Source organism: Tilletiopsis washingtonensis, assembly GCF_003144115.1.
Source record: "Tilletiopsis washingtonensis strain MCA 4186 unplaced genomic scaffold FA09scaffold_11, whole genome shotgun sequence".
NCBI lineage: Eukaryota > Fungi > Basidiomycota > Exobasidiomycetes > Entylomatales > Tilletiopsis > Tilletiopsis washingtonensis.
Genome location: NW_020312008.1, coordinates 437,123 through 461,470, shown reverse-complemented (window position 1 = coordinate 461,470; position 24,348 = coordinate 437,123). Strand labels below are relative to the sequence as shown.

The following is a 24,348-nucleotide window of genomic DNA, read 5'->3' as shown; positions in this document are numbered from 1 at the left end:
CATGCGCAGCCACTTGCGGAAACATAGCGGGCAAAGCCGGCGCTTCGACGGCAGGGTAGAGCGGCATTAAGGTCTGCCAGGCGCTGCTGGACTTCGCTTCTCCAGGGCGCCTCGTCGGCTGCCGCGGCTCTAGAGACTCAAGCTCCGATGTGGTCATTCGTGTGCGCCTGCGTCTGCCCTAGCGCGTGCACATCATGGGCGGCAGAGCAGAGCCCCGTCGAGGCAGTGAGACGCCCTTGCAGTGCAACGCTGCGACAGCAGCTGTGACGCCAGGTGCGCCTGGTCGATAGCGATGCCACGGCGACGGCGAAGGCGGTAGACCGAGAATCGTCGTCAGCGAAAGGTCTAAAAGCGGAAGTGAGAGTGCTTCGCGGCCAGAAGGCCGAGCTAGCGGCGAGAGGGGTTCATGAAAGCGCCACGGAGTGCGGAAGGAAGAGAGTTGCTGCCACCGCTCGGCAATTGACGTCCGGCGGACTCTTGATGGCTGAACACGAAGGATGCACACATACTCTCTCACCGGACCGACGCCTTGCCGCTGCCGCCGGCATTGCTCCCGCCACACGACGCTCGGAGCGTCTCCCGCCGGCTCCAAGAGATCCGGCGGCTTGCGGCTCCGCGTCCTTGATGGTGGCACGAGCCGGACGTTCTGAAGCACGGCACGTCCGGGCACGCCAGGCGCGATGGCGCAAGCCACAGCGAGACGAGCGGAGGCTGTTGCTCTCTCTCACCTCCGGCGGCGTTCGAAGCCGTGACCCGAAGACAAGGGCGGGTCACGCGAGCCGTTTCGCCCTCGTCTCGCATGCCAATGGCTGCCTGCTGCCGCTCTGCAGATGCAGAGCCAGATGCAGTGCCCTGCGCAGGAAGTAGCACGCAGCAGCAGCAGTGAGCTCTGGAAAGGAGGAGCGCAGCAGTGTGCAGCGTGCTCCTTGCAGCACCCAGCAGCACCGCAGCGTCAGGGTCGTGAAGCATGCACCAGTGGGCAGACTCGGCCCGCGGATGCATGCTTCCGACGAGCTGCAGCGCATCGCATCGCAGCGCGACGCTTGCCGCGCAGAGGACCCTGCTGTCCCTGTGTGCTGCACCTGCACTGCGGCCAGGCCGCCGCAGGTGTGTGCGGCGCACAGGTCCAGCCGCCAAAGCGCCAGAAGGTATGGACGACCGGCCTGCAGCGGGCGACAGCGGGAGACGGCCCTGTCAGGGGACTGCTCGGAGGAGGGGCGAAGAGGCTGCGTGCCTCGCCTTCGACGAGCAGAAAGCGCCTCTCGATGCGCCCCTGTGCGGGACTCGGCCAGGCACAGCCCTAGGCCGCGTACACCGCCGCAGTGCCGCTGTGCCGCCTTGGCGCTGCCCTCGGAGGTGCCCAGCCGGCGCCGCGCGTCATCAAGCCGCGGCTCGCCCCTTCGCGAGGAGCAGATCCGCTGACCGTCGGCGTGCTGCTCGGCGGCTGAGGCTGCGGCCCACGCTTCAAGCTCCGCGGGCGGCAGCCATCGGGCGGCTTGGCGCGCGCCGGGCGATGATTAGCCTGCGCGTCGAGGTGCCACATCGCGCCTCTCAAGCGTGCAGCAGGCAGCTCAGAGCGGGCGATCGTCGAAGCGACGGCTCGTGTGACCCGCCCGCCGCTCCGCCGGGATGCTGCTGCATGCTGCGTGCTGCAGAAGGATGCTGCCCGCCCGCCTCGGCCGCTGCACGTCGATGCGGTGCTGTGCGGTGCGGCGGTGCTGCGTGCTGACGTCTCATGCCGCTGCTGCGTGCCTGTCCGGCCTCGCAACGAGAGAGGCACCTCCGCCTGCGGAGTGCGTGTACCGAGCAGCAGGCGCGCCGAGAGAGGGAGCTCCGCACACGGCACCCGGCAGGCCGGCAGGCGTGTTCCGCGCAGAGACGCCGGAGAGGTGCACGCTGCTCGCTGCCCGAGGAGGCGGCCCGCGAGCGCAGAGAAGCGGAAGTGCGAGCGAGGCCCTGCCTTGCTGCTGCTGTCAGGGGCAGTAAGAGTGGCTGCGTGCTGCAGCGCAAAAGGCAAGCGCGAGCGTGGTGATGAAGCGTGAAGCCGCGGACAGGCCACGCGACCTTGCCCATCGCGAGCCCCTTCGAGCACAGCAGGCATGCAGCGGCCGCATGAGATGGGCTGTGCTCAGCGCTGCAGGTGCGAGGTACACAGCCGTTGCGTTGGACAGATCGAGCTCGGCCCTCGAAGAGGAAGTAGCCGCGGCGAGGCCTGCCAGATACGCTCTCGCGCTGCACGGCCCCTGACCTCGTTCGTGCCTGCCGCTTCGGTCCGCGGACGGCCTCTCTCGGCTCCTCCTCGCTCAGTTCGCACCGCAGCGCTCCTCGTCTCCCCGGGCCCGCCTCTCACTCGACGTCCACACCTCCGACGCATCCTGCCTTCGCTCCCCATCTCTCTCCGTTCCGCGCTCCTCAGGCCCGTCCCGCCCACTCTCCCGCCTCTCGGCGCACCCCGCTCTCTCCCTTCGCGGAAGGATATGTCGCTCCTCAAGCTGCTGCCGCTGCTGCCCGTGCTCGTCGTCGTGCTCGCCGCGGCAACGGGTCGCCTGCGGGCCCTCGGCGCCCTGCTGCGGCACTGCCACGCCGTGCTGCTCAACGACAAGAGCCATGCGCGCTGGCTCGCCGGCCTGCTCTCGGGCATCCTGCCGCCCGTCGTGTGGACACTGAGCTTCAAGATGGCGCGCCGCCTGCCAGATGAGTGGCGTCCGACGGTGAGTGCAGCTGGCGAGGCTGAGCGCTACGGCCGGTGCCGGTGCCGGTGCTGCGAGCCGGTCTGCAAGGTGGAGGCGCCTGGCCTGCCAAGCCTCGCAGATCAAGACGCGCCGCGCCAACGCCAGGCGGACTTCGATGCAGGCACGGCCGCGCTCGGGGCACCGCATGGCGGATGCGCGCTCGCTCGACGGCACACCCGCTTCGTCACCGTGCTGAGCTGCAATCGCCGGCTCGGCCATCGAGCAGAGAGGCCGAGTGCGCTGCGCAAGGAGAACTGCAGACGTCTTCCGACGGCACGCGAGCGTGAGACGCAGCAAGGCTGACACCAACTGCACACGCAGATCCACACGAAGCTCCTGCCGCAGCTCGAGGCCGCGCTGCTCTCGTTCCAGGGCGTTCTGCTCTTCACCGTGGCGCTGGTGCCTCTCGCGCTTCTCTTGCGAGCCCGCAGCGCCACGCGCTCACCGTTGGCATACCTCGTGCTGCTCTTTCCCGCGTGGCTCAAGGTGCTCAACTACGTCGCGCTCAACACGACGTGGGATGCGTTCCAGGACGTGCTCGCCTGGATCTTCTACGGCTGCCTGCACTTTGCCAGCCCGTTCCTCATGGGCTGGTGGGCCTGGGCATGGTGCCCGCCGGGCGCCGCCATTGCGTTTGGCTGGTGCCTCGGCCTGCAGAACTTCACCGGCCTGTGCATCCACCTCCTCTTCCCGAATGCCGCGCCGTGGTACGCAGACACCTACCCGCCGACCGTGGTGAGTGGCGCGCAACAAGCTTCAGCGATGCACAGAGCTGATCCAGACTACTCTGCAGATCCCGGACTACTCCTTCCCCGGCTCGGCCGCCGGCCTTGTGCGCTTCGATAAGGTGTTCGGCAGCCATCTCTACACTCACGCCTTTGCCGCGTCGCCCGTCGTCTTTGGCGCTCGTGAGTTAGGCGGTGCAGCTGTTCTGCCTGTCACAGCTGACGCTCGCTCCAGTGCCGAGTCTGCATGCTGCCACTGCAACATGCCTCAGCTTCTTCGTTGCGCGCTACGGCGGCACCTGGGGCCTCGTCTTCGCCCTCGTCTACTGCTCCGGCATGTTCTGGTCGACGCAGTACGAGCACCACCACTACGCGATCGACCTTGTCGCCGGAACGTGAGTGCCGCTACACCTCTGCGCTACGATCGATGCTGACGCGTCCTGCAGCGCCCTGTCGGCCGCGTACTTTGCGCTCATCGCGCACTTTGTGCTGCGCCGGATAGACGCCAAGCACGAGCGCGAGCGGTCGACACGCGGCATCGACCGTCTCTTCTGCCGACCGTCGCCCTGGGCCTCCGCCTACTCGCAGCTGCCGGCGCATGTGCTTGGCGAGGACGAAGAAGTCGGCGTGCCGCACCTGCTCTTCTCCAAGGAGAGCTCGGACTGGGATCTTGAGCTTGTCAAGCAGCGTCCGGCACTGCGCACGATGCTCTCGCCCGTCGATGAGAAGGATGACTACGAGCCGAGCAGCGGCCCATCGAGCCGCAGCGGCAGCACGAGCGGCGCGTCGAGCAGCAGCGGACGCACCGGCCGCAGCGGCAGCTTCACCAGCGGCTCTGAGGCGTAGCTCGTCGGCTGGTCCGTCTAGTCCAGGCCGTTCTCTGCACGGCCCGCTTCTGAGCAACGACCCGTCCTCCCGTACCACAGCGATGTGCCTGCACATCCGGGCACTCGCTTCGTCGGCCGCTCCTGGCCTGTCGCACGCACGTCTTGTTCTCTCGCTTTCATTCTTCCTCACACAACATTCGCTGTATCACCATCTTCACGACCATGAGCACCTCTTCATGGCGCAGTCACCATCAATACATCGCTCGTTCACAGCTTCCCCGCTCGCAGTCCGACGTGATGTTTGACGTGTGCTCATTTCGCTGCGCCCGGCTCCACTGCATACACCTCGCCCTCGCGCTCCCACTTGCCGCGATTGCGCCAGCGGCCCTCGGACCAGAACTTGAGCATGGGGCCCCATTCAGTGCCGCGCGGCATGGCGTCGGGCCCGGCGGCCAGCTTGTGCTCCACGACGGGCGCGAAGCCGCGGCGCAGCGAGCTGAGCGCTGAGGCGGCCGTCGCTGACGAGCGATGCATGTAGAGCAGAGGCGTGGAGGTCGCTGGCGGTGTCGGGAACTGCCGGCAGGAGCGTTAGCCGTCGAGCGTAGAGAGATCGCGAGTGGCGGAATCAGGCTCGCGCATCGTCCGAGCTGTGGCCGAGCTCGCGCATGGGCTCGCATGACAAGCCTGTGACAGTCACATCGCGGCCTCGATGCTCCGCTCTACTTGGCCCTGAGCCATCACTTTGGCATCGCACTCACCGACACGAGCGCGCCGCAGATGGCCACGACGCTGCCGAGGCCTTGCTCGCCGTCCTTTCCCTTGCGCGAGCGCGTCCACGCCAGCGCCGCCTCGGCTGCTGCACTCGCGCCTTGTCCGAATCCGAGCAGGTGGATCGCCTTTGCCGGCCAGCCAGTCGAGTCCACGAGCGACGACAGTAGCGTGCTGAGCGCTGCCACAGCTTTTGATGGGTTCTGGGCGTCCGGCACCAGCACTACGCGCAGAGCGTCAGCCTTTGCGCACTCACCGCGCTACTCTCTGCGCTCACCCTCGCCGAGCTCGTCCCAGTGCTCCCACCACATGCCGCCGCCCAGCATAGGCACCTGCGACGGCGCCTCGAGACTCAGCACAGCGCACTGCGGCAGCTGAGCCTGTAGCGTGCGCCCTAGCGTCAGGAATGGCACGTGCGTGTCGCCGAGACCATGCAGCAGGACCAGCAGGTTGGACTCGACGCCGCCCGGCGCCGGCGAGTAGGCGTGCTTGAGCGCGACCTTTGGCGCAGCCTTGCGCGGCTTCTCGGTCAGCAGCCGCGTCTCCATTGCGGCGAGTTTGCGGAGCCTGGGCGCCAAACAAAGACTGGCGCTGGCTGAGGCAGAGCTTGATGTCTGGCGGCTGAGCTTGATGTCGTGGTTGGGAAGCAAGGGCGCAGACTCTGACGCGCGGCAAATTCGAGCTGGGCGTGAGCGGCGCTGCGCGTCGCCTCCACTCTTACTTGACTCCGCCGCCCCCTGGACAGGACAAGCCGGCCACCTCAGTACTCGCTGGGCTTCACGAGTCGCAGCTCGCACGCACATTCTAGTAGGAGCAATAAAGAGATTGTGACGAGGTCTTCTACAAGAACAAATAGTCTGAAATGGCAGCGTGGTGTGATGAAGAGACGCGCGGCGGCGCTGTCCGACACCAAAAGCGTTGGTAGGGCGGGCATAAGGTAAAGAAAGCCAAGGCAGGTGACACGATGGGAAGGGTAACACGACAGGAACAGAGAGAGAGCGCGAGAGAGAGATGTAGCTATGTGCAACTCAGCAGCGCTCGCGCATCAGCGTCTGCGTGGCAAGAGCAAGGAGCACAATGAAGCCCTGCGAGAGCAGCGCGTGTCAGCCTGTCGCTCGATGGGACACACCCAGCCTGCTTCCGTACTCACAACGAGGAAGGGCAGCGCCAGCACAAGCAGATCGCGATAGTAGGAGCCGTCCTGGAAGCCGAAGAGACCGCCTGCGAAGAGGGACACGGGCGTGCGGATCGGCACGCCGGCAAGGTTGTCGACGAGCTCCAGGCCCACGAGCTCGTTTGACCCGACAGCCTCGAGGGCATACTTGAGCGGGCACAACCAGCGGATCCATCTCAGAACTGACGGCAGGTGGTCGAGCGAGAGCAGGAAGCCGCCTAGAGAGGAGTGGCATACCGTCAGCAGAGCCGCGAGACGGCGCCACGCAGCGCAGAGCAGGTGTGCATGACGGCCGGAACCCAACGTGTGTCGAGGAGGCACCCAATGCGCGACGACTCACCAAATGCGATGTTGAACAAGATGTTCAGACCGGCGAGGAGCACCGCAACGGACAGGTCGGCGGCGATCACGCCGAGCAGCGCCGAGAACACGCCCGCGACGGCGGCGTAGACCACGGAGACGAGCAAATACTGGAAGAAGTTCTGCGCTGATGGATGCAGGCCGACCATCCAGTAGACGATTGTCGCGAGCAGAACCGCCGGGATAGCGCGCAGCAGCAGCAGATCGTAGGCCAAATACGTGGCCAGCCAGGCCATGGAGTGGTAATGACCCGCGGCGCGCTCGCGTTCCATCAGCGGCCGTGCTCGGTCGATGCCCACGGTCGCAGAGAGCGAGGCAAAGGTCATGAGGATGTAGACGAAGAACAGCGATCCGATGCGGTTCTGGAAGCCGGCTATCGTGAGGTCGATCTGGAAGAACGCTCCGCCCACGAACAGCCCGATGGCAACACTGCCGAGGATGTGCGCGAGCGGCCCGGTAGGGTCGCGCTTGGCCGTCTTGACCTGTCTGGCGACGAGGGCGCGCATCTGCGTCGCCAGTGTCGTCGGCGTGGCGCCGTGGCTTGCGACGAGCGGCCCGCGAGGGCCGACGATGGGCATGTTGACGGCATAGGCGCCGGGACTGCCGGGTGTCTTGACGTCCGGAGCCGTGCCGACGCGCTGGCGCCACTCGTCCTTCTCGCTGCCCTCGACGCTGGAGGCGACGCCCGTCGCCTGCTGGGTCTCGGAGATGGAGTTCGACGCCGAGCCCGTGGAAGGAGCACCCTCCGAGCAGATCTTGATTAGCACGTCGGCGACATTCTGGCCCATCGAGATGTTCGCGTTGCGGCGACGGCACCAGGTGAGCGCGGTGAACGGAGCGGCGTCGAAGACGGTCTCGCCGTGCGCCATGACCATGATCTTGTTCGGCATCTCGAAGATCTCGAACGACGGCTGGTGCAGCGTCATGATGACCGTCGTGCCGGAGCGCGGACCCGATGCCATGGCACGCAGCGCCTGCATGACCTGCATGGCTGCGAGCGAGTCGAGGCCGCTGAGCGGCTCGTCGAGCACGAGAATCGACGGACGTGCCACAGCAGCGATGCCGATGCTGACACGGCGCTTCTCGCCGCCACTGAGGCCGCGACGCTTGCGGTCGCCGATGAGGGCGCCGGCGACGGCACCGAGGCCGAGCGTGGCGATCGTGTCGTCGACGATCTGGGCGCGCTCAGCAGCCGTCACGTTCTCCGGGTTGGCGAGCTCGGCGGCAAAGGAAAGCGCCTCGCGGACCGTCGAGTGCGGCGGCAGGTGGTCCTCTTGGTCGACAAAGCACAGCACGCGGCAGTCGCTCGGCGGCGCACTGGGCAGCACCGTGCCGTCGCCGGAGACATACGCCAGGCCGCCAGTGGCCGTGCCGCGCTTGTTCTTGCCCGAGAGGATCTCGACGAGGGTGGTCTTGCCCGCGCCGGAGGCGCCCATGATGGCCGTGAGCCCGCCGGGCGGCGCCTCGCCCGAGACACCGCGCAGGATGTGGCCGCTGCGGCGGCCCTTGTCGCGTGCGATCTGCGACATCTCGTGCTCCTCGTCGTAGGCCTTGCGCTTGCGCACGACGGCGGCGCCGACGCCCGTGAAGCGCTGCAGGGCGCTGCCATTGGGCAGCTGGAAGTGCAGGGAATCCCAGCGGAGGCCAAACGCCTCGGGGCGGGGCTTGCGCAGGCGCGCTGCGGCACGACGGCGCGCCATGATGCCATAGACGACGAAGGCCGCAATGCCCGCCAGGAACACGCCAAGCACCGCCAAACCTCCGATCACTCCTCCCGACAGGTTGACGCCGCCGCTCTTGGCCGGATCGGCCTGAGCGGCGTCGTACCACGCGTTCTGAATGCTCTGCTGCGAGAGACAGCTGCCGAAGGAGCATTCGGTGAGGGACAAGCCGCCCTCGCCCAGCGTGCTGGTGATGACCTGGCTCTTGAAGGCACACTGCGTGGTCGCGTTCTCGTCGTTGGGATCCGCGTAGTCGCACGGCATCGAGAGCGAGCCGTTCTGCCCGGCGATGATCTTGCCGATGCCGAACGGCGCGTCGGGACTGCAGATCTTGGAGCTGGAGATGCAGTGGCACTGGAGATTCGAGCACGCCCAGTCCGACGTGCCGAACTTGGCAGTGCTGGCGACCGACTCGGTGACGTTCGAGTTGACGCAGCCGCTGGCCTGGCAGTAGAACTGCTCGATGCCGTCGAGCCACAGCTGCGTGAGCGTCGTGCCGGCCTGCGCAGGCCAGGTGCCGAGGCCCAGCGCGCCCATCTCGCCGGCGCCGCTGGGCGCCACCTTGGTCATGGTGAGGCGCATGTCGCCGGCAAAGAGTGCCGAGAACGTCGGCGACGACACCTTGCATTCGCCGTACTTGACGCCGACCGCCGCAGAGTCGGGCTGCGTGTCGCACTGCGCCGCCACCGTCAGCTCTGTTTGGGCCAAAGATGTGGCCTAAGCGGTCTCACCGTGAGCGTGCTGGCGCCAGTTCCCATTTGAACGCCCTTTTGAGTCTGGATCGCAGCGCACGAGCCTCTGCCGCTGCAGACGTTGCACTGATGAGAGAAGAGTCAGCACGTTTGCGCAGAAAGAGCATACGCGAGCACCCACGTTGAGGCCCCTGAAGCCCGAGTCACAGGTGCTGCAGGCGGTGGCTGAGGCCGGGCGCGAGGCGGGCGCGGTGAACGGCGAGGCGCACGTCGCCTGCGCGCAGTCACTGCCGCCGAGTCCGGGCTGCGCTCGGGATGGTCAGTCTTGAGCCGAGGCGTGTGCAGCGGGGCCGACGCACCGGACACGGCTCGTAGAGCGTCATGCTCGTCGCGTTGCTCATCGTGGCGGCGTCACGAGGGGCCGAGGTCACGGTGGTGCGTAGAGAAGCGGCGAGAGATGACCTCGGCGAGTTCGATGGTCGGCGAGCACGACGTGCCCCTCTGCGCGAGATCGGCGACGCACTTGGGCGTTCAGGGGCCGGCGTCTCGAGGCGACGGGAGAGGCTCGCCGGCGGGCGGGGCTGATGAGGGGGCCTGCTGCCGCGTTGGGTTGAGGAGTGGAGCCGCAAGCCAATGTTCCTGCCCTGAGTGTGCAGCGAGGAGTGTGCCGCGTCGTCGTGGTCGTGAGAGTCGTGATCGCCTCTTCCCCTTTCAGCTCTTCTTTGGGCGTTGGCCGCTGTCTTGAGAGGTGGCTGCCGGGAAGGAAGGAGGCGGCGAGCTCGACAGCTGGCCCCGCCCCGCGGTCCAAGGCGCGTGCCACGCGCGCGGGGAGCTCCCACGTACGCGCCGGGCACGGCACGAGCCTTGCAGCCGTCAGGTGACGCTGCTCGGCCACCTCGGCGAGCTCGGCGAGGTGTCATGCCGTGCTCCCCGTGCGCGTTGGCGGCTCTGCGCCTCACGCATGCAGCATGCAGGGCCCTCACGCCACACGCGGCCGCAGCGCAGGAAGCGGCGATGCGGCCTGCCGCTTTCAAGAGGGCGCACGAGCGGCGTCAGCGCATGCGAGACGCGACAACGAGAGGAGCGTTGGCGGCGGCCTGAGGGCTGCTGCGGGCGGTTCCCGCCGTCAGGTACAGAGCTGCTGCGCATCTCACCTCGCTCGTCCCGCGGCGGCGCAACCCCTCGCAAGCTCAAGTCAGCACCGCCGCTCGGAGCCCGGCAGCTGATAGGCGTGAGCTTGCTCCGTCGCGGGGCGCAGAGAGATGATGCCCGGCCCGATGGCGCGCTCCGATGCCGCCTAGCCGCCGGCAGCGCACACACAGCAAGTCTTCATCGCGCGTGATCTGGCATCCGCCGTATTGCCTTCGCGAGTCGTGACGTCTACTCTCGAGGGCGATCGCGCCCCTCTTCAGCTCGGCTATCGCTCGTCGTCCAGCATCGGCAGAGGCGGAAGTGCGGCAGGAGGCAGCCGATCATCCCCTTTCTGTGCCTGACCCGAAGGCGGGGCTATACGACGACCTTCCCCGGCCTGGCCTCGGCCAACGCAGGTGCGGATGACCGGAAACAGCGCGCGTGGAAGCGCCCTCTGACAGGCTTCGGGATCTCGAAGCCGCTCCCATAGCTGCGGGTTAGGAACGAGGAGGCGAGAAGTGCAATCCCGAATGCATGAGCGGACCGCAGCCAAGACCCATCGCGCAAATGAGATGGTGCATGGTGATGACTGCGCAAGACCCAAGCCGCGTGCGACGGCCCTCGGCGTCTAGAGGCGGAGAGCTTCGCTCCTCTTCTTTGCGGGAGCGAGTGGGATCTGCTGCGATGGAGCGCTCCGCCCGCGCTCGCCAGAAGCCAGAGGACGACAAAGCAAGATGTGCTATTGCTTGCCCGCATCGCGTAGACGCATCTTGAACAGGCGTGCGGGCGACACCTCTCGCGCCTGTGCCGGCTCGAGCGCTTCCTCCCACTGCAGACGCGTCCGTCAGCCAGAAGTAGCGGTGACACAGCATGGCGACACCCACCGTGAAGTGCTTCTTGAGCTGCAGGAAGAAGCGTTTGTCTGCCTGAGGGACGAGCCGTCGTGAGCGAAGGTCCTTCGTGTGAGAACGCGGCCACCTCACCTTCCGCCTTTGCTGGTAGCTGAACCAGATCTCGGTGTCGGGCCGGCTAAGCCCGCGCATCGTCTCGATGAGCGGCGCAAAGGCAGTCTCGAGATAGACGCAGTCTGGCGGCAAGCGTCAGCCGGGCGCTGCGTTGCGAGAGCGAGCGAGGCTCCTCACCGGCAAGCAAGAGCACGTCGGCCTTCTGCGGTAGCGGCGCGGCTATTGGCACGCCCCAGTCGCACTCGGCCACCACGACGTTTGGCAATGCTGCAGCGTCGAGCTTGTGATTTTGATGGAGCAGCGAGAGCATCACGCTGCGCCGTACTCGTCAGCTCTCCGCCCCTTAGGTCGGTCTTGGCCCATGCCGAGCTGCTCTCTCGCCGGCACTCACTCTTGATCCGTAACATACACCGTCGCCTCCGGTGCCAGCTTGGCCGCGAGGAAGCCCAGCAGTCCCGTGCCCGAGCCCAGCTCAATGACATGCTTGCCGCGGCCCCACGCGCTGCCCTCGCCGGCGCGGATGGGCGACGCCGGGCCAGCAAGAAACTGGCCTAGCACGCGGGCTGAGGGCCAGATCCGCCCACCACAGCCATTCCGAACGTCGAGATCCAGCACGACGTCGTAGTGTGCGCCGTGTGCGCCGCCTGCTGCCCCGGCATCTGTCGCTATCCGGGCCTCGTCGCCCGACTGCGGGGCCCCGCGCCGGCTCGGCCCAGCGAACGCCTCAGCCTCAGCTGCGTACTCGACGTGCGGCGCTGCGCCTGAAGCGAAGTAGCGGACACGCGCAGCGCAGCCGCCTAGGTCGTTCGGATCGTCGCCGCCGTCGCGTGGTGGCGGCACGACGGGAGCGGCCTCGGCTGAGGGCGAGGCGGGCGGCGAGGGCGTGGGTGACGGCGAGCGCGATCCGCGCGGGAAGAGTGACGTGAGCGACATGCGAGAGGCGGCAGAGGCCGAGAGAAGTGAGAAAGAAGGGAGCTGGAGAAGGCAAAGGAGGCGAGGCGGAGCGCGTGGTTGGAGAGGCACAGGAAGGAGCGGTGGCGGTTGCGGCTCGTGTGATCTTCGGGCGGAGCCGCGCGCGGCGCGCGGCCCAACGTGGAGGGTGGCCCGCGCGCACACTCTCCACTCCCGACCACCAGCACCTCATCTCCTCGCACCTTACAGCAGCCACAGTCATGGCCGTGCCTTGGATCCCGCTCGAGTCCAACCCGGAGCTCTTCACCTCGGTGCGTAAGCGTGCGCAGCCAGTGGCGCGCGCTCGCTGACACCCTCGCAGTGGAGCTCCAAGCTCGGCCTTGACGCCGAGCGCTTCGCCTTCCACGACGTGTACGGCCTCGACGCCGAGCTGCTGGCCATGGTGCCGCAGCCGTGCAGCGCCGTGCTGCTCCTCTTTCCCATCTCGGCCGGCTACGAGCAGCGGCGCCGTGCCGCCGACGAGGAGTGGGCCGCGCGTGGCGACGACGAAGGCCTGCTCTGGTTCAAGCAGAACATCGGCAACGCCTGCGGCACCATTGCGCTGCTCCACGCGCTGGCCAACAGTCCGGCTCGCAGCGCCATTGCCGCCAACTCGCCGCTTGCACAGCTCTTCGCCTCAGCCTCAGCGCTCTCCGACCCGGCGGAGCGCGCGGCGCTGCTGCAGAGCTCCGGCGCACTGGCCTCGGCGCACGCAGACGTCGCCGTGCAGGGCCAGACGGCGGCGCCGCAGGCGACCGACGACGTCGACACGCACTTTGTCGCCTTTGTGCGCGCCCCTAATGGCGAGCTCGTCGAGCTCGACGGCCGGAGACGCGGGCCCATGTACCGCGGCAAGCGCGTCGAGCGCCAGGAGGACCTGCTGAGCGTCGTGGGCCAGTGGATCCAGGAGCACTTCGTGAGTGGAGCGCAGGACCATTGCGCAGCTCTGCTGACCAGCGGTGCTCCCTCAGATCGACCAGGACAAGGACTCGCTGAACTTCAGCATCATCGCGCTGGCCAAGGCAGACGGCAGTGAATGAGACAGCTTCAGACGCGCGCAACAGTAGCAGCAGTCCCATTACGTCGTCGATACAGTGACCTCCAGCTCAGCAACCAGGCCCGGGTCGATGTTGTCCGTGGCAAAGATGTCGAGCACGCCCATGAGCTCGTCGACGAGAATGCCGGGCGCCGTGGCGGTGTGGCGGCCGTTGAGCGTGGCAAACGTGTCGTTGCCGTCGGAGAGCAGGCGCAGCGTCTCGGCCAGGCGCGTCACGAGGCAGCTGAACGGGTTCGCCTCGAAGTTGGCGTGCACCTTGAGCAGCTTGCGCACACAGCGGTACAGCACGCCCGGCACGCCCGGCGCATCGCGCAGTGCCGCCTTGATGCGCGGCGGCGCGAGGAAGGCAATGTTGTACAGCGACATCGCCGCGCGCTCGTGGTACGCTAGCCGGCCCTCCGTCTTGATGATGTAGAAGTCAAGCTCGCTGACCGGCAGCAGGCGCGTGAGGCACGTGCCCAGGCGCAGCAGCTTCGCGGCCGGCACAATCGCGCTGAGCACCTCGCGGTTCTCGTCCGGCTGCGCGAAGCGAGAGAAGGCATCGAGCGCAGAGTCGGCGTGCTGCGGCACCTTGCGGTTCAGCAGCTGCGGCCGCTGGCCGGGCTGCGGCGGTGGGCCACCAATGTCGGTGCTCCAGACGCGGCCAGACGTGTGCTCCATGTCGCCGGCGTCGATGATGAAGGCGGTGAGCAGGTCGAAGAGCGCCATCGTCGCCGATCGTCCAAGCTTGGACAGCCGCAGGTGAGGGCCGGCGATGTGCGACAGCATGGCGAGCACATCCTTGCGCACGCGCAGCGCCTCTGCCGGCGTGAAGACCGTCCGCTCGTCCTCGTCGGCGGCACTGCTGCGCGAGGCGTCGTCCAGCTCTGCCTCTGGCTCCTTGAGCGCGCCACGCAGATGCAGCATCTCGCGTGTCTCCCGCTCTGTGGCCACGCACAGGCGCGCAAGCAGACGCAGCGCGCGCGGATGTTGCGCCAGCAGCTCGACGTTGTCCGGCATGACCGAGAAGTTGCGCACGATGTCGAGCACTGTCAGCGCGAGCGCTGCTGAGCGCTCGGCGAAGCGCTCCTGCCGGAGCGACGCCCAGTGCTTTGGGCCTGACAGCTCCTCGACCTCGTCGTCGTCAGCTTTTGCGGCGCGTGCTGGCGGACTGGCTGGCGGCGTAGACGCGCTCGCGCCGGGATCAGAGTCGGCTGTGGCGCGCAGCCGAGAGACCGCTCGCCGCTTGCGCGATGGCCCGGCGCCATTCTCGTCCGTCTCGGGCATGGACAGCGCCCGCCGTCTGCGCCGGCGCAGAGGCTGCGGGTTCTCCTCGTCCTCGAGGGCTGCGAGCACCCAGTCGCGATGCGTGAGGTTCTCTGGTGCGGTGACGTCCGCTTCCCCGTCGGCGGGCACGCGCTCGGAGGTGAGAGTGGCATCTAGCGCATCCTCGTCGCGGCCGAATGCCGACTCCTCGAGCAGCTCGAGCAGCTCGTCGAGCAGATCTTCGCAAGGGGCGAGCGGGAAGGTGTACTCGATGTTGGGCGGCGCGCCGCTGCCGGCCGAGATGATGCAGAGAGCGTTGAGCGCGTATGCAACCTCCGTCTCTAGCCGGCTCCGCAGCGACATCGTGAGGCCGAGCACGTCGATGAGACCGAGCTCTCGAACCGTGCGCGGCAGGCGCCCGCGGCCCTCCAGCGTCGGACCGAGCACCTCGTCGACCTGCTCCAGGTCCCAGCCGCCGTGGCTCTTCAGATCCCGGCGGATTGGCATGTACTCGATCTTGAACTTGCTCGGCGGCGGAGGCGCCACGCTCGCCTGGCCCTGGCCCGGCAGGCCGGCGAGTGCCTGCGCGGCAGCAGCGCCAAGACCTGGCGCTAAGGGTGCGCCCGCTGCGGCGGCGGCCTGCTGCTGCTGTTGCTGTTGCTGCATGGCGACAGCCATCGTGGGCGGCGGGACAGGCGCGCTGGTGCCCGACGGTGGCACACTCTGCGGTGCGCCTTGCGCTGGTTGCGGTGCCCGTGCGCCAGGCTGCAGACCAGCAGTACCGGCCCGCACAGCTGCGTACGCAGCTTCCTGCTGTTGCCGGTTGAGCGTGCCGCTCTGCAGCGCGCGCATGGCAGCTTGCGCGGCCTGGAACTGAGCGGTACCCTGCGAGCCGGGCTGGCCCTGCTGCTGCGATGCGGCATCGGGCGCTTGCGGGTTCAGAGCGGCGCCAGGCGCCTGCGACGTCGGCAGCGGTGCATCTGGCGGTGGCACGCCGCCGGCCTCGGAGGTCATCGTCGGCTTGCGAGCGCGCGGCTTGCTCTTCTTCGCCTCCTTTGGCGTCGGCGGAGCCTGCATCAAGGGCACCGGCGGGCCGGAGATACCTTGCACGTGCTGCTGGGTGTTGGGCGCGCCACTCTGCTGCATCGACTGCTGCGGGGCGGACTGCTGCTGGAGATGAGGCGGCAGGCCGCTCTGCTGCTGCTGCATCTGCTGTTGCATGTTCTGCTGCTGCTGTGGAAGCTGTTGCTGCTGGTGCGGCGGCTGCATTTGCTGCTGGAGCTGCTGCTGCTGCGCCTGCATCGGCATCGGGTGGCCTTGTCCGCCCATCTGCTGCATGCCGGCGTGCTGCTGCATCGGGTTGCCCTGCTGCATCGCCTGCATCTGCTGGAGCTGCTGGAGTTGCTGGAACTGCTGGAGCTGCTGCTGCGCCTGCTGCTGGCCCGGCTGCTGCGCCTGTTGCTGCTGCTGCATCTGCTGAAGCTGTTGCATCTGCTGCAGCTGTTGCTGCTGGCCGGCGTTCCACTGCTGTCCTCCGGACGCGCTGTGGCCCGTGCCGGGTCGTTGCTGGCCGTCCGGCTGCTGTCCGTTCTGGAATTGCTGCTGCGTCTGCCCTTGGGGCTGCGACGAGGGACCGGCTTGCGACTGCTGCTGTTGTTGCTGCTGTTGGGCGAGGAGCATGGCGCGCGCGGCGTTCTGCTGCATCTGCGTGAAGCGCAGCTTGGCCTGGTCCATCGTGATGCGGCCCGCGTTGACGAGCGTCTGGAGCTGCTGCATCTGCTGCGGCAAGGCGTTCTGCAGCTGCTGCGCCTGGGCGATGGTGACGTTGGGCATTTGCGGCGCGCCCATGGCGCCAGCGGCCGCACCCGCCTGCTGCTGCGGACGCTGCTGCTGTTGCTGCGCTTGGCCCTGCTGCTGCGGCATCTGCCCTTGTTGCTGCGGCATTTGCATCTGCTGCTGCTGCGGCATCTGCATCTGACCCTGCTGCTGCTGCATCTGGCCCTGCTGCTGTTGCTGTTGCGGCTGGCCGAGCTGCTGCGGCTGACTCTGAGCCTGCTGTGCGGGCGGCTGCGGGGCGCTCTGCACCGGCGAGCCGGCGAGCTGCGGCGCCGACGAGCCGGCCGAGTTGGTGCGCATGCGCTGCAGCCAGAACTGCTCGAACTGGCCGAGGCGGTCGCGGAACCAGACGGCGAGGCGTCCAGGTACCTGGTCGGGCGTCGGAAAGCCCTCGCCCGAGTCCTGCACGGGCGCCGGCGACGTAGACGCGGCGAGGCCGAGGCGCTGCGCGATCTGCGCCCAGCCGCCGGGCGTCGAGTTGAGGCGCCCCGAGCCGCCGACGTTGATCACCATGGCGAAGAGCGGCTGCAGCTCGACGGCGCGCGTCGGCTCGGCGGGCGTCGGCGTAAGAGACGGGCCGTAGAACGTGAGAGGCATGTTTGGCTGCAGCGGCGTGCCGCGCTGGGCCATGAAGGCGCGCACAGTCTGCAGAAAGTCGCGCGAGGGCGGTTGGCCGCCAGACTGCTGCGCATCGCCGGACGAGGATGGCTGCTGCATGTGCTGCTGACCTTGTTGCTGCCCTTGCTGCTGGCCCTGCTGCTGCTGCGGCTGCGCCTGCTGCTGCTGTTGCTGCTGCTGCTGCATCTGCGCCTGCAGCTGGGAGAGATCGGGCACGCTGCCCTGGCTGCCGCGGCCGACCTGCTGCTGCGAGGCTCGCTGCTGCTGAGCGAAGGCCTGCAGCGCCGCAAGCTGGGCCTGGTGCGCGCCCGCCTCGGCAGCGGCGCCCATGCCGCTAGACTGCGGCTGTTGCGGCTGCTGCGGCTGCCCGCCGGGCTGCTGTCCCATGCCGGAGGCCATCTGCTGCTGCGGCGTGCCCTGTGCCTGCTGCTGCTGCTGGCCCGGCTGCTGGCCTTGCGACTGCTGGCCGGGCTGGACGCCGAGAGCAGCGGCACCGCCCGAGGCCTGCAGAGCGGTCATCGCCTGCGTGCGCATGGCCTGCAGCCGCTTCATCTGCATGCCGAGATGCGTTTGCGCCTGTGTCTTTTGCTGCGAGTCGGGCTGTGTCGCAACGGCGGCCCACTGGCGCTGTAGAGCTGACATGTTGCCGGCGATGGCCTGTTGGCAGACGTGTGAGTCTCGCGCTCTCGGCCGTGGCACGTCTGCCAGCTCTGCGCTAAGTCCAGATGCTCTCTTCCCGGCTGAGCCTCCGTGAGAGGCCATTGACTAGCACCCGCACCGCTCTCGTTCTCGAGTAGCGTCCACACGCTCAAGAACACTCACCTGAAGCATCTGCATCGGGTTGTGGATCTGTCCGCCTGGCCCGAAGCCCGGCCCACCGCCGCCCGCGGCGCCGGCATTCGGCTGCTGCTGCTGCGACTGCTGGCCGCCCTGCTGCTGCTGTTGAGGCTGCGACTGGCCCTGCTGCTGCGACTGCTGCTGCTGTTGTTGCATGCTCTGCTGTTGTTGCTGCTGCTGCTGCTGCCGTTGCTGCTGCTGTTGCTGCAACAGCTGCTGCTGAAAGGCAGCGAGGTTCTGCTGCATGTTCTGCTGCTGCGGCGGCATGCCCATGCCGCCTTGCTGCGACTGCTGGGCGAAGCCGGCGTTCTGCATGGCCTGCATGGCCTGCATCTGCATCTGCATCTGCAGGTTCATGCCAGACATGCCTTGCGGCATGCCGCCGGCGCCGAAGTTGGCGGGCATGCCCTGCATCGCGCCGCCGCCGAGGTTGGCCATCTGGCCGGCGCCGCCCTGCTGCTGCTGGCCTCCAGCACCGCCGCCGGTGCCGGCCATGAGCAGCGCAGGATCGAGAGCGCCCATGTTGAAGCCGGCGCCAGGCGAGCCGGCGCCGGTGGGCGCGCCGGGCCCGTTCATGGCGCGACGGCGCGCTGGATGGCTCGCTCCAGCGGCGGCACGGTGGGCGCGATGCACGCGGCGATGGACGTCGGCGGAGGCGCAGACGGCTGCGACCGAAGCGCGGCGAAAGGTGTGTGTGAGGGTATGCGTCGGGCACGAGCGAAGGAGTGAGGCCGGCGAGAAGGAATGAGGTGGACGTGCGCTGCTGTGCGGCGCGTGCGAGGGCGGAGTGGTTGCGCGACGCGGTGCGTGGGAAGGCGGGCATGGCGGACGGGCAACGCTCGGCGGAGAGCTGCATGCGGGTGCGGGCGTCGCGCTCATCGCCCGCCAGGTGGCCGTGAGAGCAGGCATCGGCCGACGGCGCCCGTGCAGCCGGCCGCCCGAGGGTGCTGGTGCTGCTGCACGCTGCGTCAGCGCAGGCCACGGCGCAGCGCACGTCAGCGTGCCGAAGCCTCCTCAGGGCCGTCCGAGCATCACGAGACAAGGTCAGCAGCAGCGGCGAGTCACTCCACCTTCTTCACCACACACTCGCTCGCCAGCGCCACCACTGCCAGCCCCCGCACCTCCGCTCCTCGCTGCCCGGCGCCCACTGCTGCCCACCGCGCGCCTCTCCTTTGTCGCCGCTGCTGCGCGTGCGCCTCCACGTCGCGTCTCGCGCCCGCTGCGCGCCTCGCCTGCCCACCATGCTGCCCACGCTTGCCACCCGCGCCTCGGCGCGCTTCGCAGCGGCCGCAGCCGTGAGCACGCCGGCGGCACGCACGCTGCTGCGCACGGCGCCGCTGCGCCACCCGCTCAGCCGCGCCGCCGCCCTCGGCGCGCCCCGGCCCGCCACGCTGCACAAGCGCTTCTACGCCACGCCCGTGCCCGAGTCGCCCAAGGACGACGCCGCGGCCAAGAAGGCAGACGCGGAGAAGACCGACGCTGAGAAGGCCGGCGCTGAGGGCGAGAAGGCCGCAGACGCCACGTCCGAGGCAGAGGGCAAGAAGGCCGACGCTGCCCCTGACGCTGCTGGCAGGAAGGCCGAGCCGGCTGATGCCACTGAGGAGGCGAAGCGCAAGCAGCTCGAGGGCGACATTGAGAAGGGCCTCAAGGACGCCAAGCAGAACAAGCCGGCAGCAGACGAGGACCCGGTCGTCGCCGCGATGAAGGGCCTCTGGTCTGCCCTCGATGGCGCGTCCAAGAAGGGCAAGGAGTCCAAGGATGGCAAGGACAGCAAGGACGGCAAGGAGGGCGACAAGAAGGACGGCGACAAGAAGAAGGCCGGCGGGCCAAACGGCCCCGTCGAGCTGCGCATCAACGGCCAGGGCCTGCTGCTCTCGCTCCTGACGACGTACCTCGTCTACCAGTACACGTCGCCCTCGGCCTCGTCGCGCGAGATTACATGGCAGGAGTTCCGCACGGCCTTCCTCGACAAGGGCCAGGTGGACCGCCTCGTCGTCGTGAACCGCTCGCGCGTCAAGGTGTACCTGCACAGCAACGCGACGGGCTCGCTGCCGAGCGAGCAGTCGAGCGGCAGCGGCGCCGGCGGCCGCTCCAGCTACTGGTTCACCGTCGGCAGCGTGGAGGCCTTCGAGCGGCGCCTCGACGAGGCGCAGCGCGAGCTCGAGATTCCTGCGGGCCAGCGCATCCCGGTCGCGTACAAGGACGAGATGTCCACTTCAAACATTCTGCTGCAGTTCGCACCCACGCTGCTCATCGTCGGCGGTCTCATCTGGATGACGCGCCGTGCTGCGAGCGGCATGGGCGGTGCTGGCGGCGCTGGTGGGTCCGGAGGCGTGTTCGGCATCGGCAAGTCGCGCGCAAAGATGTTCAACCAGGAGACGGACATCAAGACCAAGTTCGAGAACGTCGCCGGCATGGACGAGGCCAAGGAGGAGATCATGGAGTTTGTGAGCTTCCTCAAGAAGCCCGAGAAGTACGAGAAGCTCGGCGCCAAGATTCCGCGCGGCGCCATCCTGTCTGGCCCGCCCGGCACCGGCAAGACGCTGCTCGCCAAGGCGACTGCCGGCGAGGCTGGCGTGCCGTTCCTGAGCGTCAGCGGCTCCGAGTTCGTCGAGATGGTGAGTGCTCCGCCGCACGCGCATGCTGCTGCCGCTCACGCGCGCCTCTAGTTCGTTGGTGTGGGTCCCTCGCGCGTGCGCGACATGTTCGCCAACGCCAAGAAGCACGCGCCGTGTATCATCTTCGTCGATGAGATCGACGCCATCGGCAAGGCCCGTGGCAAGGGCGGAGCGATGGGCGGCAACGACGAGCGCGAGTCGGTGAGTCGCGCGCTGCTGTGACCGTTGCGCGCGCTGTGCTGACATCTGCTTGCAGACCCTCAACGAGCTGCTCGTGCAAATGGACGGCTTCTCCACCACGGAGCACGTCGTCGTGCTTGCCGGCACCAACCGGCCCGACGTGCTCGACCCGGCGCTGATGCGCCCGGGCCGCTTCGACCGGCACATTGCCATCGACCGGCCAGACATCTCTGGGCGCACCGAGATCTTCAAGGTGCACCTGAAGCCGCTGAAGCTCGCCGAGGCGGGCGCGCAGGAGGTCGAGCTGCTCGCCGAGAAGCTCTCGACGCTCACGCCGGGCTTCTCGGGCGCCGATGTCGCCAACGTGACGAATGAGGCGGCGCTGATTGCCGCGCGCAAGGGCGCCGCGGCCATTGGCGAGGAGCACTTCGACATGGCCATCGAGCGTGTCATCGCGGGCCTGGAGCGCAAGACGCGCGTGCTGAACAAGGAGGAGAAGAACATCGTCGCGCACCACGAGGCCGGCCATGCCATCTGCGGCTGGTTCCTCGAGCACGCCGACCCGCTGCTGAAGGTCTCGATCATCCCGCGCGGCGTCGGCGCCCTTGGCTACGCGCAGTACCTGCCGACCGAGACGTACCTCTCGAGCACGGAGGCGCTTCTTGACCGGCTGTCGATGATCCTCGGCGGGTGAGTGCAGCACGCTGAAGCATTAGTGCGCCTTCTTGGCTGACATACGCCTCACTGCAGCCGCGCCTCGGAGCAGGTGATGTTCAACTCGGTCACGACGGGCGGCTCGGACGACTTCTCGCGCGCGTCGCGCATTGCATACGAGATGGTGACGCGCTACGGCATGGGCCGCATGGGCCTCGTCTCGTACTCGTCGGACCAGGAGACGTTCCAGAAGTGAGTGCTGGCTGAGCGTCCTGCTGCCGTGCAACCGCTCACGCACGCTTTGCAGGCCCTACTCAGAGGCCACTGGCCAGCAGATCGACGATGAGGTCCGCCACATCATCAAGACGGCGTACCAGCGCACCGTCGACCTCCTGACGGAGCGCAAGGATGAGCTGCAGAAGGTCGCCAACCTGCTGCTCGAGAAGGAGGTCATTACGCGCTCCGACATGGTCGACCTGCTCGGCCGCCGGCCGTTCGAGCGTGCCGATGCGGCAGACAAGAACATTGAGAAGCGCGGCATGCTGGTGCGTCTGCGCCAAGTGGTCCCCCTCAGTGCCACAGCTCACACCTTCCTCACAGCGTCGGGCACAGCAGGGCTCTCAGACGTCCTCTGCACCACCGCCGCCGCCGCAGGAGCTCGGCGGCGCCGTGGCGAGCCGGTCAGAGCAGCCGAAGCTGTAATGGCCCTGTCGCTCGCGGACTCGCTTCGTTCTCCAGGCTGCCTCCCACATCATTACCCCTCACCCCTACTCTCTGTGCCTGCCCGCTCCGTCACTGCATGTCCTCTAGACCACACGCGCGATTCACATTTCCTGCACGCTGCCTCGGCTCACACGCGCAGGCGGAAGCGCGGATGCTGGTGCGCCAGCAGCTCCTCCTGCTCGGGCGAGAGGCTCTCCAGGCGGTAGTCGCGGTCGCCGCGCTTGCGGCGGGCGTTCTCGCGCGTCAACAAGGCGGTGAGCATCAGCGTGAGGATGATGATGAGGGCGCCGCAGGCCAGGTTGAGCGCATTGCCTGCGGAGCGAGGGTCAGACGCTGTGGCGAGGCATGCTGCACCTCCGAAGCGCACCTGGCACGTAGTTCGGCGCATGACGCGGAAGGTAGCTCCACGCTGAGGAAGAGATCAGCGCTCTCTCTTTGTGATGCGCATGCTTCATGACGCACTGGCAATGAGGCCGCCGCAGTTGCCGAGCGCGATGACGCTCGAGATGGCGCCGGCACGCTGCGAGTCGTTTGCTGGGGATCCGCGTCAGCGCACGCATCCTGAGCCACTGCACCAAGCAACGCACCAGAGTTGACGGCACTCCAGCCGGGCACCGTCGGCCCGAGGACGAAGGCGCCGACTGCGCCGAGGAACGTTGCCGCGTAGCGAGCAGAGCCGCTCTCTGTGCCGAGGAAGATTGCGTAGCTATGAAGAGGCGTCAGCGGCGGCCAAGCGCAAGCTGCGGCCAGGCTCACGAGACGACGACGAGACAGCTGGATCCTACGATGGAGATCCAGCGCGGCCGATGCATGAAGTAGTAGGGCACGAGCAGGACAGCCGCGGCGCCGCAGATGTACGGCGGCACGCTCAGCAGCTGTGCCAGCGGCGTCAGCTTGCGCGGCAACACGGACCGCTCGACGCACGCACCTGCTGCTGGACGACCGTGCGGCCCGGGAAGAGCGTCCTGATCACCGTCGGCGTGAAGAGGGCAATGCCCTGCACCGTCGTGTTGTTGAGAAGGAAGATGAGGCCGGCGAAGATCGTCGTCTGGCTGAAGATGCCCTTGAGCACCATCGAGGCGCGCACTTTGTCGAGCACGGCGCTGGCCGGGTTCTCGGACACGATGCGCGCCTCGGCGAGCGCCTTCTCCTCGGGCGTCAGCCAACTTGCCGTCCCGATGCGGTCTGTGATGAGGAAGTAGGTCGCGATGCCCACGCCCATCGTGATGATGCCCTCGACGAGGAAGCTAGAGGCCGCGTCAGTGGGCCACACACGTCTAGGGGCGCTCGCTGCAACGCACATCATCTGCCACTCGCGGTACATGCCGATCGAGTCGAGCGTCAGGATGGCGGAGGCCAGCAGCCCACCGACGGCGCCGGCAAGCGGAGCGCAGACCAGGTAGCCCGCAAGCCGCAGCGTGAGCTCCTCTGTGTTCTGTATCAGCGCACGCGTGCCTGAGACTCGGGCTGGCAGGCATACCTTTGCGGTACCATCTGCAGCAGGACGAGGAAGCGGTGAGCCATGCTCACAGCAGCGAAGACAGCCGTACGCACCGGCTGAGGTAGTAGCCGATCGAGGGAAAGACGGGCGCCTCAGCGACGCCGAGCAGGAAGCGCACGGCGATCTGTGCGTCGTCAGCGCGAAGACCGCCACCGTTTGATAGCGCATACTCACTCCCGCTCCGAACGGGTCAGGCGCACTCGTGACGAAGGCGGTGCACCTGGGTGGAGCGGCATCTCAGTCGCATGAGCTCAGCGGACTGCGCAAGCCAACGCACATGCTGAGCAGCCCGAAGGCGAAGCACGCCGCCGGCAAGAAGCGGCCCGGCCCGACGCGCTTGCACAGCACGGTCAGCGGAATCTCGAAGATGATGTAGGAGACGTAGAAGACGGAGAGCAGCGTGCTGAGGCGCGGGTGAGCAAAAGCGCATTGCACACATCGCAGCACACGCACTTGTAGTCGTAGTTCTGCAGGCCGAGATCGCGCTCGAGGCCGGCCAGGCGGGCATTGCCGATGTCTGGACCAGCGCGTGTCAGCACACGTCGCACTGAAGCACGCTCTGATGGGTCGCACTCGTGCGGTCGATGAAGCACCAGATGTAGATCAGCGCCACGGGCGGGATGACGTGCAGGTCGATCTTGCGGCGCAGACGGGCCTCGGCGTCGGCATCGAAGACGACGGACGGCTGCGGCGAGACGGCGCGGGGCAGCGCGTCGCCCGGGCCGGCCTTCTCGAGCGAGGCGGCGTCGTGCAGCGGCGGCGAGGCGGCCATGCTGCGTTGGCTTGGGTGGCTGGAGGATGTTGAGGGAAGAGAAGGCGCAGCATACGCAACGCTGCGGATGTGAGCTCACACCCGCAAGGGAGCAAAGTGCGGGGGTGTCTCGTGCGCCTCTCCACCTCTGTGCCTGACAAGGCGCGCTAAGGCCAACTCGACGGATCAAATGTCGCCCCGCGCGGGCGGAGCGCCGCGCTTGTGAGGCTGCGAGCCAGCCGCAGCGAGGCGTACCCTTCCTTGCCCGCTCGGCAACCTTGC

At 67.7% G+C, this 24,348-nt stretch overlaps 10 protein-coding genes across 10 annotated transcripts; 3 read left to right on the top strand and 7 right to left on the bottom strand.

Annotated features, from left to right (window-relative positions):
• Positions 1-335: 335 nt before the first annotated feature.
• FA09DRAFT_33938 (hypothetical protein) lies at positions 336-1,276 on the bottom strand. Its single transcript, XM_025744204.1, has one exon. The coding sequence runs from the start codon at positions 1,000-1,002 to the stop codon at positions 514-516; it is 489 nt and encodes a 162-aa protein (XP_025598236.1). The 5' UTR covers positions 1,003-1,276; the 3' UTR covers positions 336-513.
• Positions 1,229-2,413, bottom strand: FA09DRAFT_34003 (hypothetical protein). Its single transcript, XM_025744279.1, has one exon. It carries the CDS (start codon positions 2,099-2,101, stop codon positions 1,301-1,303), a length of 801 nt encoding a protein of 266 aa, XP_025598235.1. The 5' UTR covers positions 2,102-2,413; the 3' UTR covers positions 1,229-1,300.
• A 64-nt stretch (positions 2,414-2,477) lies between these two features.
• Positions 2,478-4,303, top strand: FA09DRAFT_297792 (hypothetical protein; the record flags this gene model as incomplete). The annotated part of the gene is made up of 5 exons (XM_025740218.1): positions 2,478-2,711; positions 3,054-3,467; positions 3,526-3,640; positions 3,693-3,852; positions 3,904-4,303. 5 exons carry the CDS (start codon positions 2,478-2,480, stop codon positions 4,301-4,303), a joined length of 1,323 nt encoding a protein of 440 aa, XP_025598234.1.
• Positions 4,304-4,580: 277 nt separating this feature from the next.
• FA09DRAFT_360755 (hypothetical protein) lies at positions 4,581-5,600 on the bottom strand (the record flags this gene model as incomplete). The annotated part of the gene is made up of 3 exons (XM_025745270.1): positions 4,581-4,857; positions 5,043-5,275; positions 5,330-5,600. The coding sequence occupies 3 exons, from the start codon at positions 5,598-5,600 to the stop codon at positions 4,597-4,599; spliced, it is 765 nt and encodes a 254-aa protein (XP_025598233.1). The 3' UTR covers positions 4,581-4,596.
• Positions 5,601-5,861: 261 nt separating this feature from the next.
• FA09DRAFT_330113 (hypothetical protein) lies at positions 5,862-9,721 on the bottom strand. The gene is made up of 6 exons (XM_025742472.1): positions 9,359-9,721; positions 9,181-9,303; positions 9,039-9,125; positions 6,567-8,982; positions 6,203-6,444; positions 5,862-6,137 (listed from the first exon to the last, which is right to left on the bottom strand). The coding sequence occupies exons 1-6, from the start codon at positions 9,398-9,400 to the stop codon at positions 6,081-6,083; spliced, it is 2,967 nt and encodes a 988-aa protein (XP_025598232.1). The 5' UTR covers positions 9,401-9,721; the 3' UTR covers positions 5,862-6,080.
• Positions 9,722-10,848: 1,127 nt separating this feature from the next.
• FA09DRAFT_330111 (hypothetical protein) lies at positions 10,849-12,284 on the bottom strand. The gene is made up of 5 exons (XM_025742471.1): positions 11,487-12,284; positions 11,273-11,409; positions 11,114-11,217; positions 11,015-11,056; positions 10,849-10,959 (listed from the first exon to the last, which is right to left on the bottom strand). Exons 1-5 carry the CDS (start codon positions 12,026-12,028, stop codon positions 10,870-10,872), a joined length of 915 nt encoding a protein of 304 aa, XP_025598231.1. The 5' UTR covers positions 12,029-12,284; the 3' UTR covers positions 10,849-10,869.
• On the top strand, positions 12,224-13,532 carry FA09DRAFT_343375 (cysteine proteinase). The gene is made up of 3 exons (XM_025744595.1): positions 12,224-12,318; positions 12,369-12,962; positions 13,018-13,532. The coding sequence occupies exons 1-3, from the start codon at positions 12,268-12,270 to the stop codon at positions 13,084-13,086; spliced, it is 714 nt and encodes a 237-aa protein (XP_025598230.1). The 5' UTR covers positions 12,224-12,267; the 3' UTR covers positions 13,087-13,532.
• On the bottom strand, positions 13,103-18,437 carry FA09DRAFT_360751 (hypothetical protein). The gene is made up of 2 exons (XM_025745269.1): positions 17,625-18,437; positions 13,103-17,459 (listed from the first exon to the last, which is right to left on the bottom strand). Exons 1-2 carry the CDS (start codon positions 18,213-18,215, stop codon positions 13,125-13,127), a joined length of 4,926 nt encoding a protein of 1,641 aa, XP_025598229.1. The 5' UTR covers positions 18,216-18,437; the 3' UTR covers positions 13,103-13,124.
• A 211-nt stretch (positions 18,438-18,648) lies between these two features.
• Positions 18,649-21,934, top strand: FA09DRAFT_308482 (ATP-dependent metallopeptidase Hfl). The gene is made up of 6 exons (XM_025740580.1): positions 18,649-20,257; positions 20,309-20,458; positions 20,514-21,127; positions 21,188-21,343; positions 21,399-21,636; positions 21,692-21,934. The coding sequence occupies exons 1-6, from the start codon at positions 18,881-18,883 to the stop codon at positions 21,791-21,793; spliced, it is 2,637 nt and encodes an 878-aa protein (XP_025598228.1). The 5' UTR covers positions 18,649-18,880; the 3' UTR covers positions 21,794-21,934.
• On the bottom strand, positions 21,901-24,162 carry FA09DRAFT_330109 (MFS general substrate transporter). The gene is made up of 13 exons (XM_025742470.1): positions 23,889-24,162; positions 23,769-23,832; positions 23,593-23,718; positions 23,490-23,535; positions 23,369-23,439; positions 23,295-23,308; positions 23,116-23,242; positions 22,743-23,061; positions 22,571-22,689; positions 22,402-22,520; positions 22,277-22,348; positions 22,182-22,223; positions 21,901-22,126 (listed from the first exon to the last, which is right to left on the bottom strand). Exons 1-13 carry the CDS (start codon positions 24,085-24,087, stop codon positions 21,942-21,944), a joined length of 1,503 nt encoding a protein of 500 aa, XP_025598227.1. The 5' UTR covers positions 24,088-24,162; the 3' UTR covers positions 21,901-21,941.
• Positions 24,163-24,348: the final 186 nt, after the last annotated feature.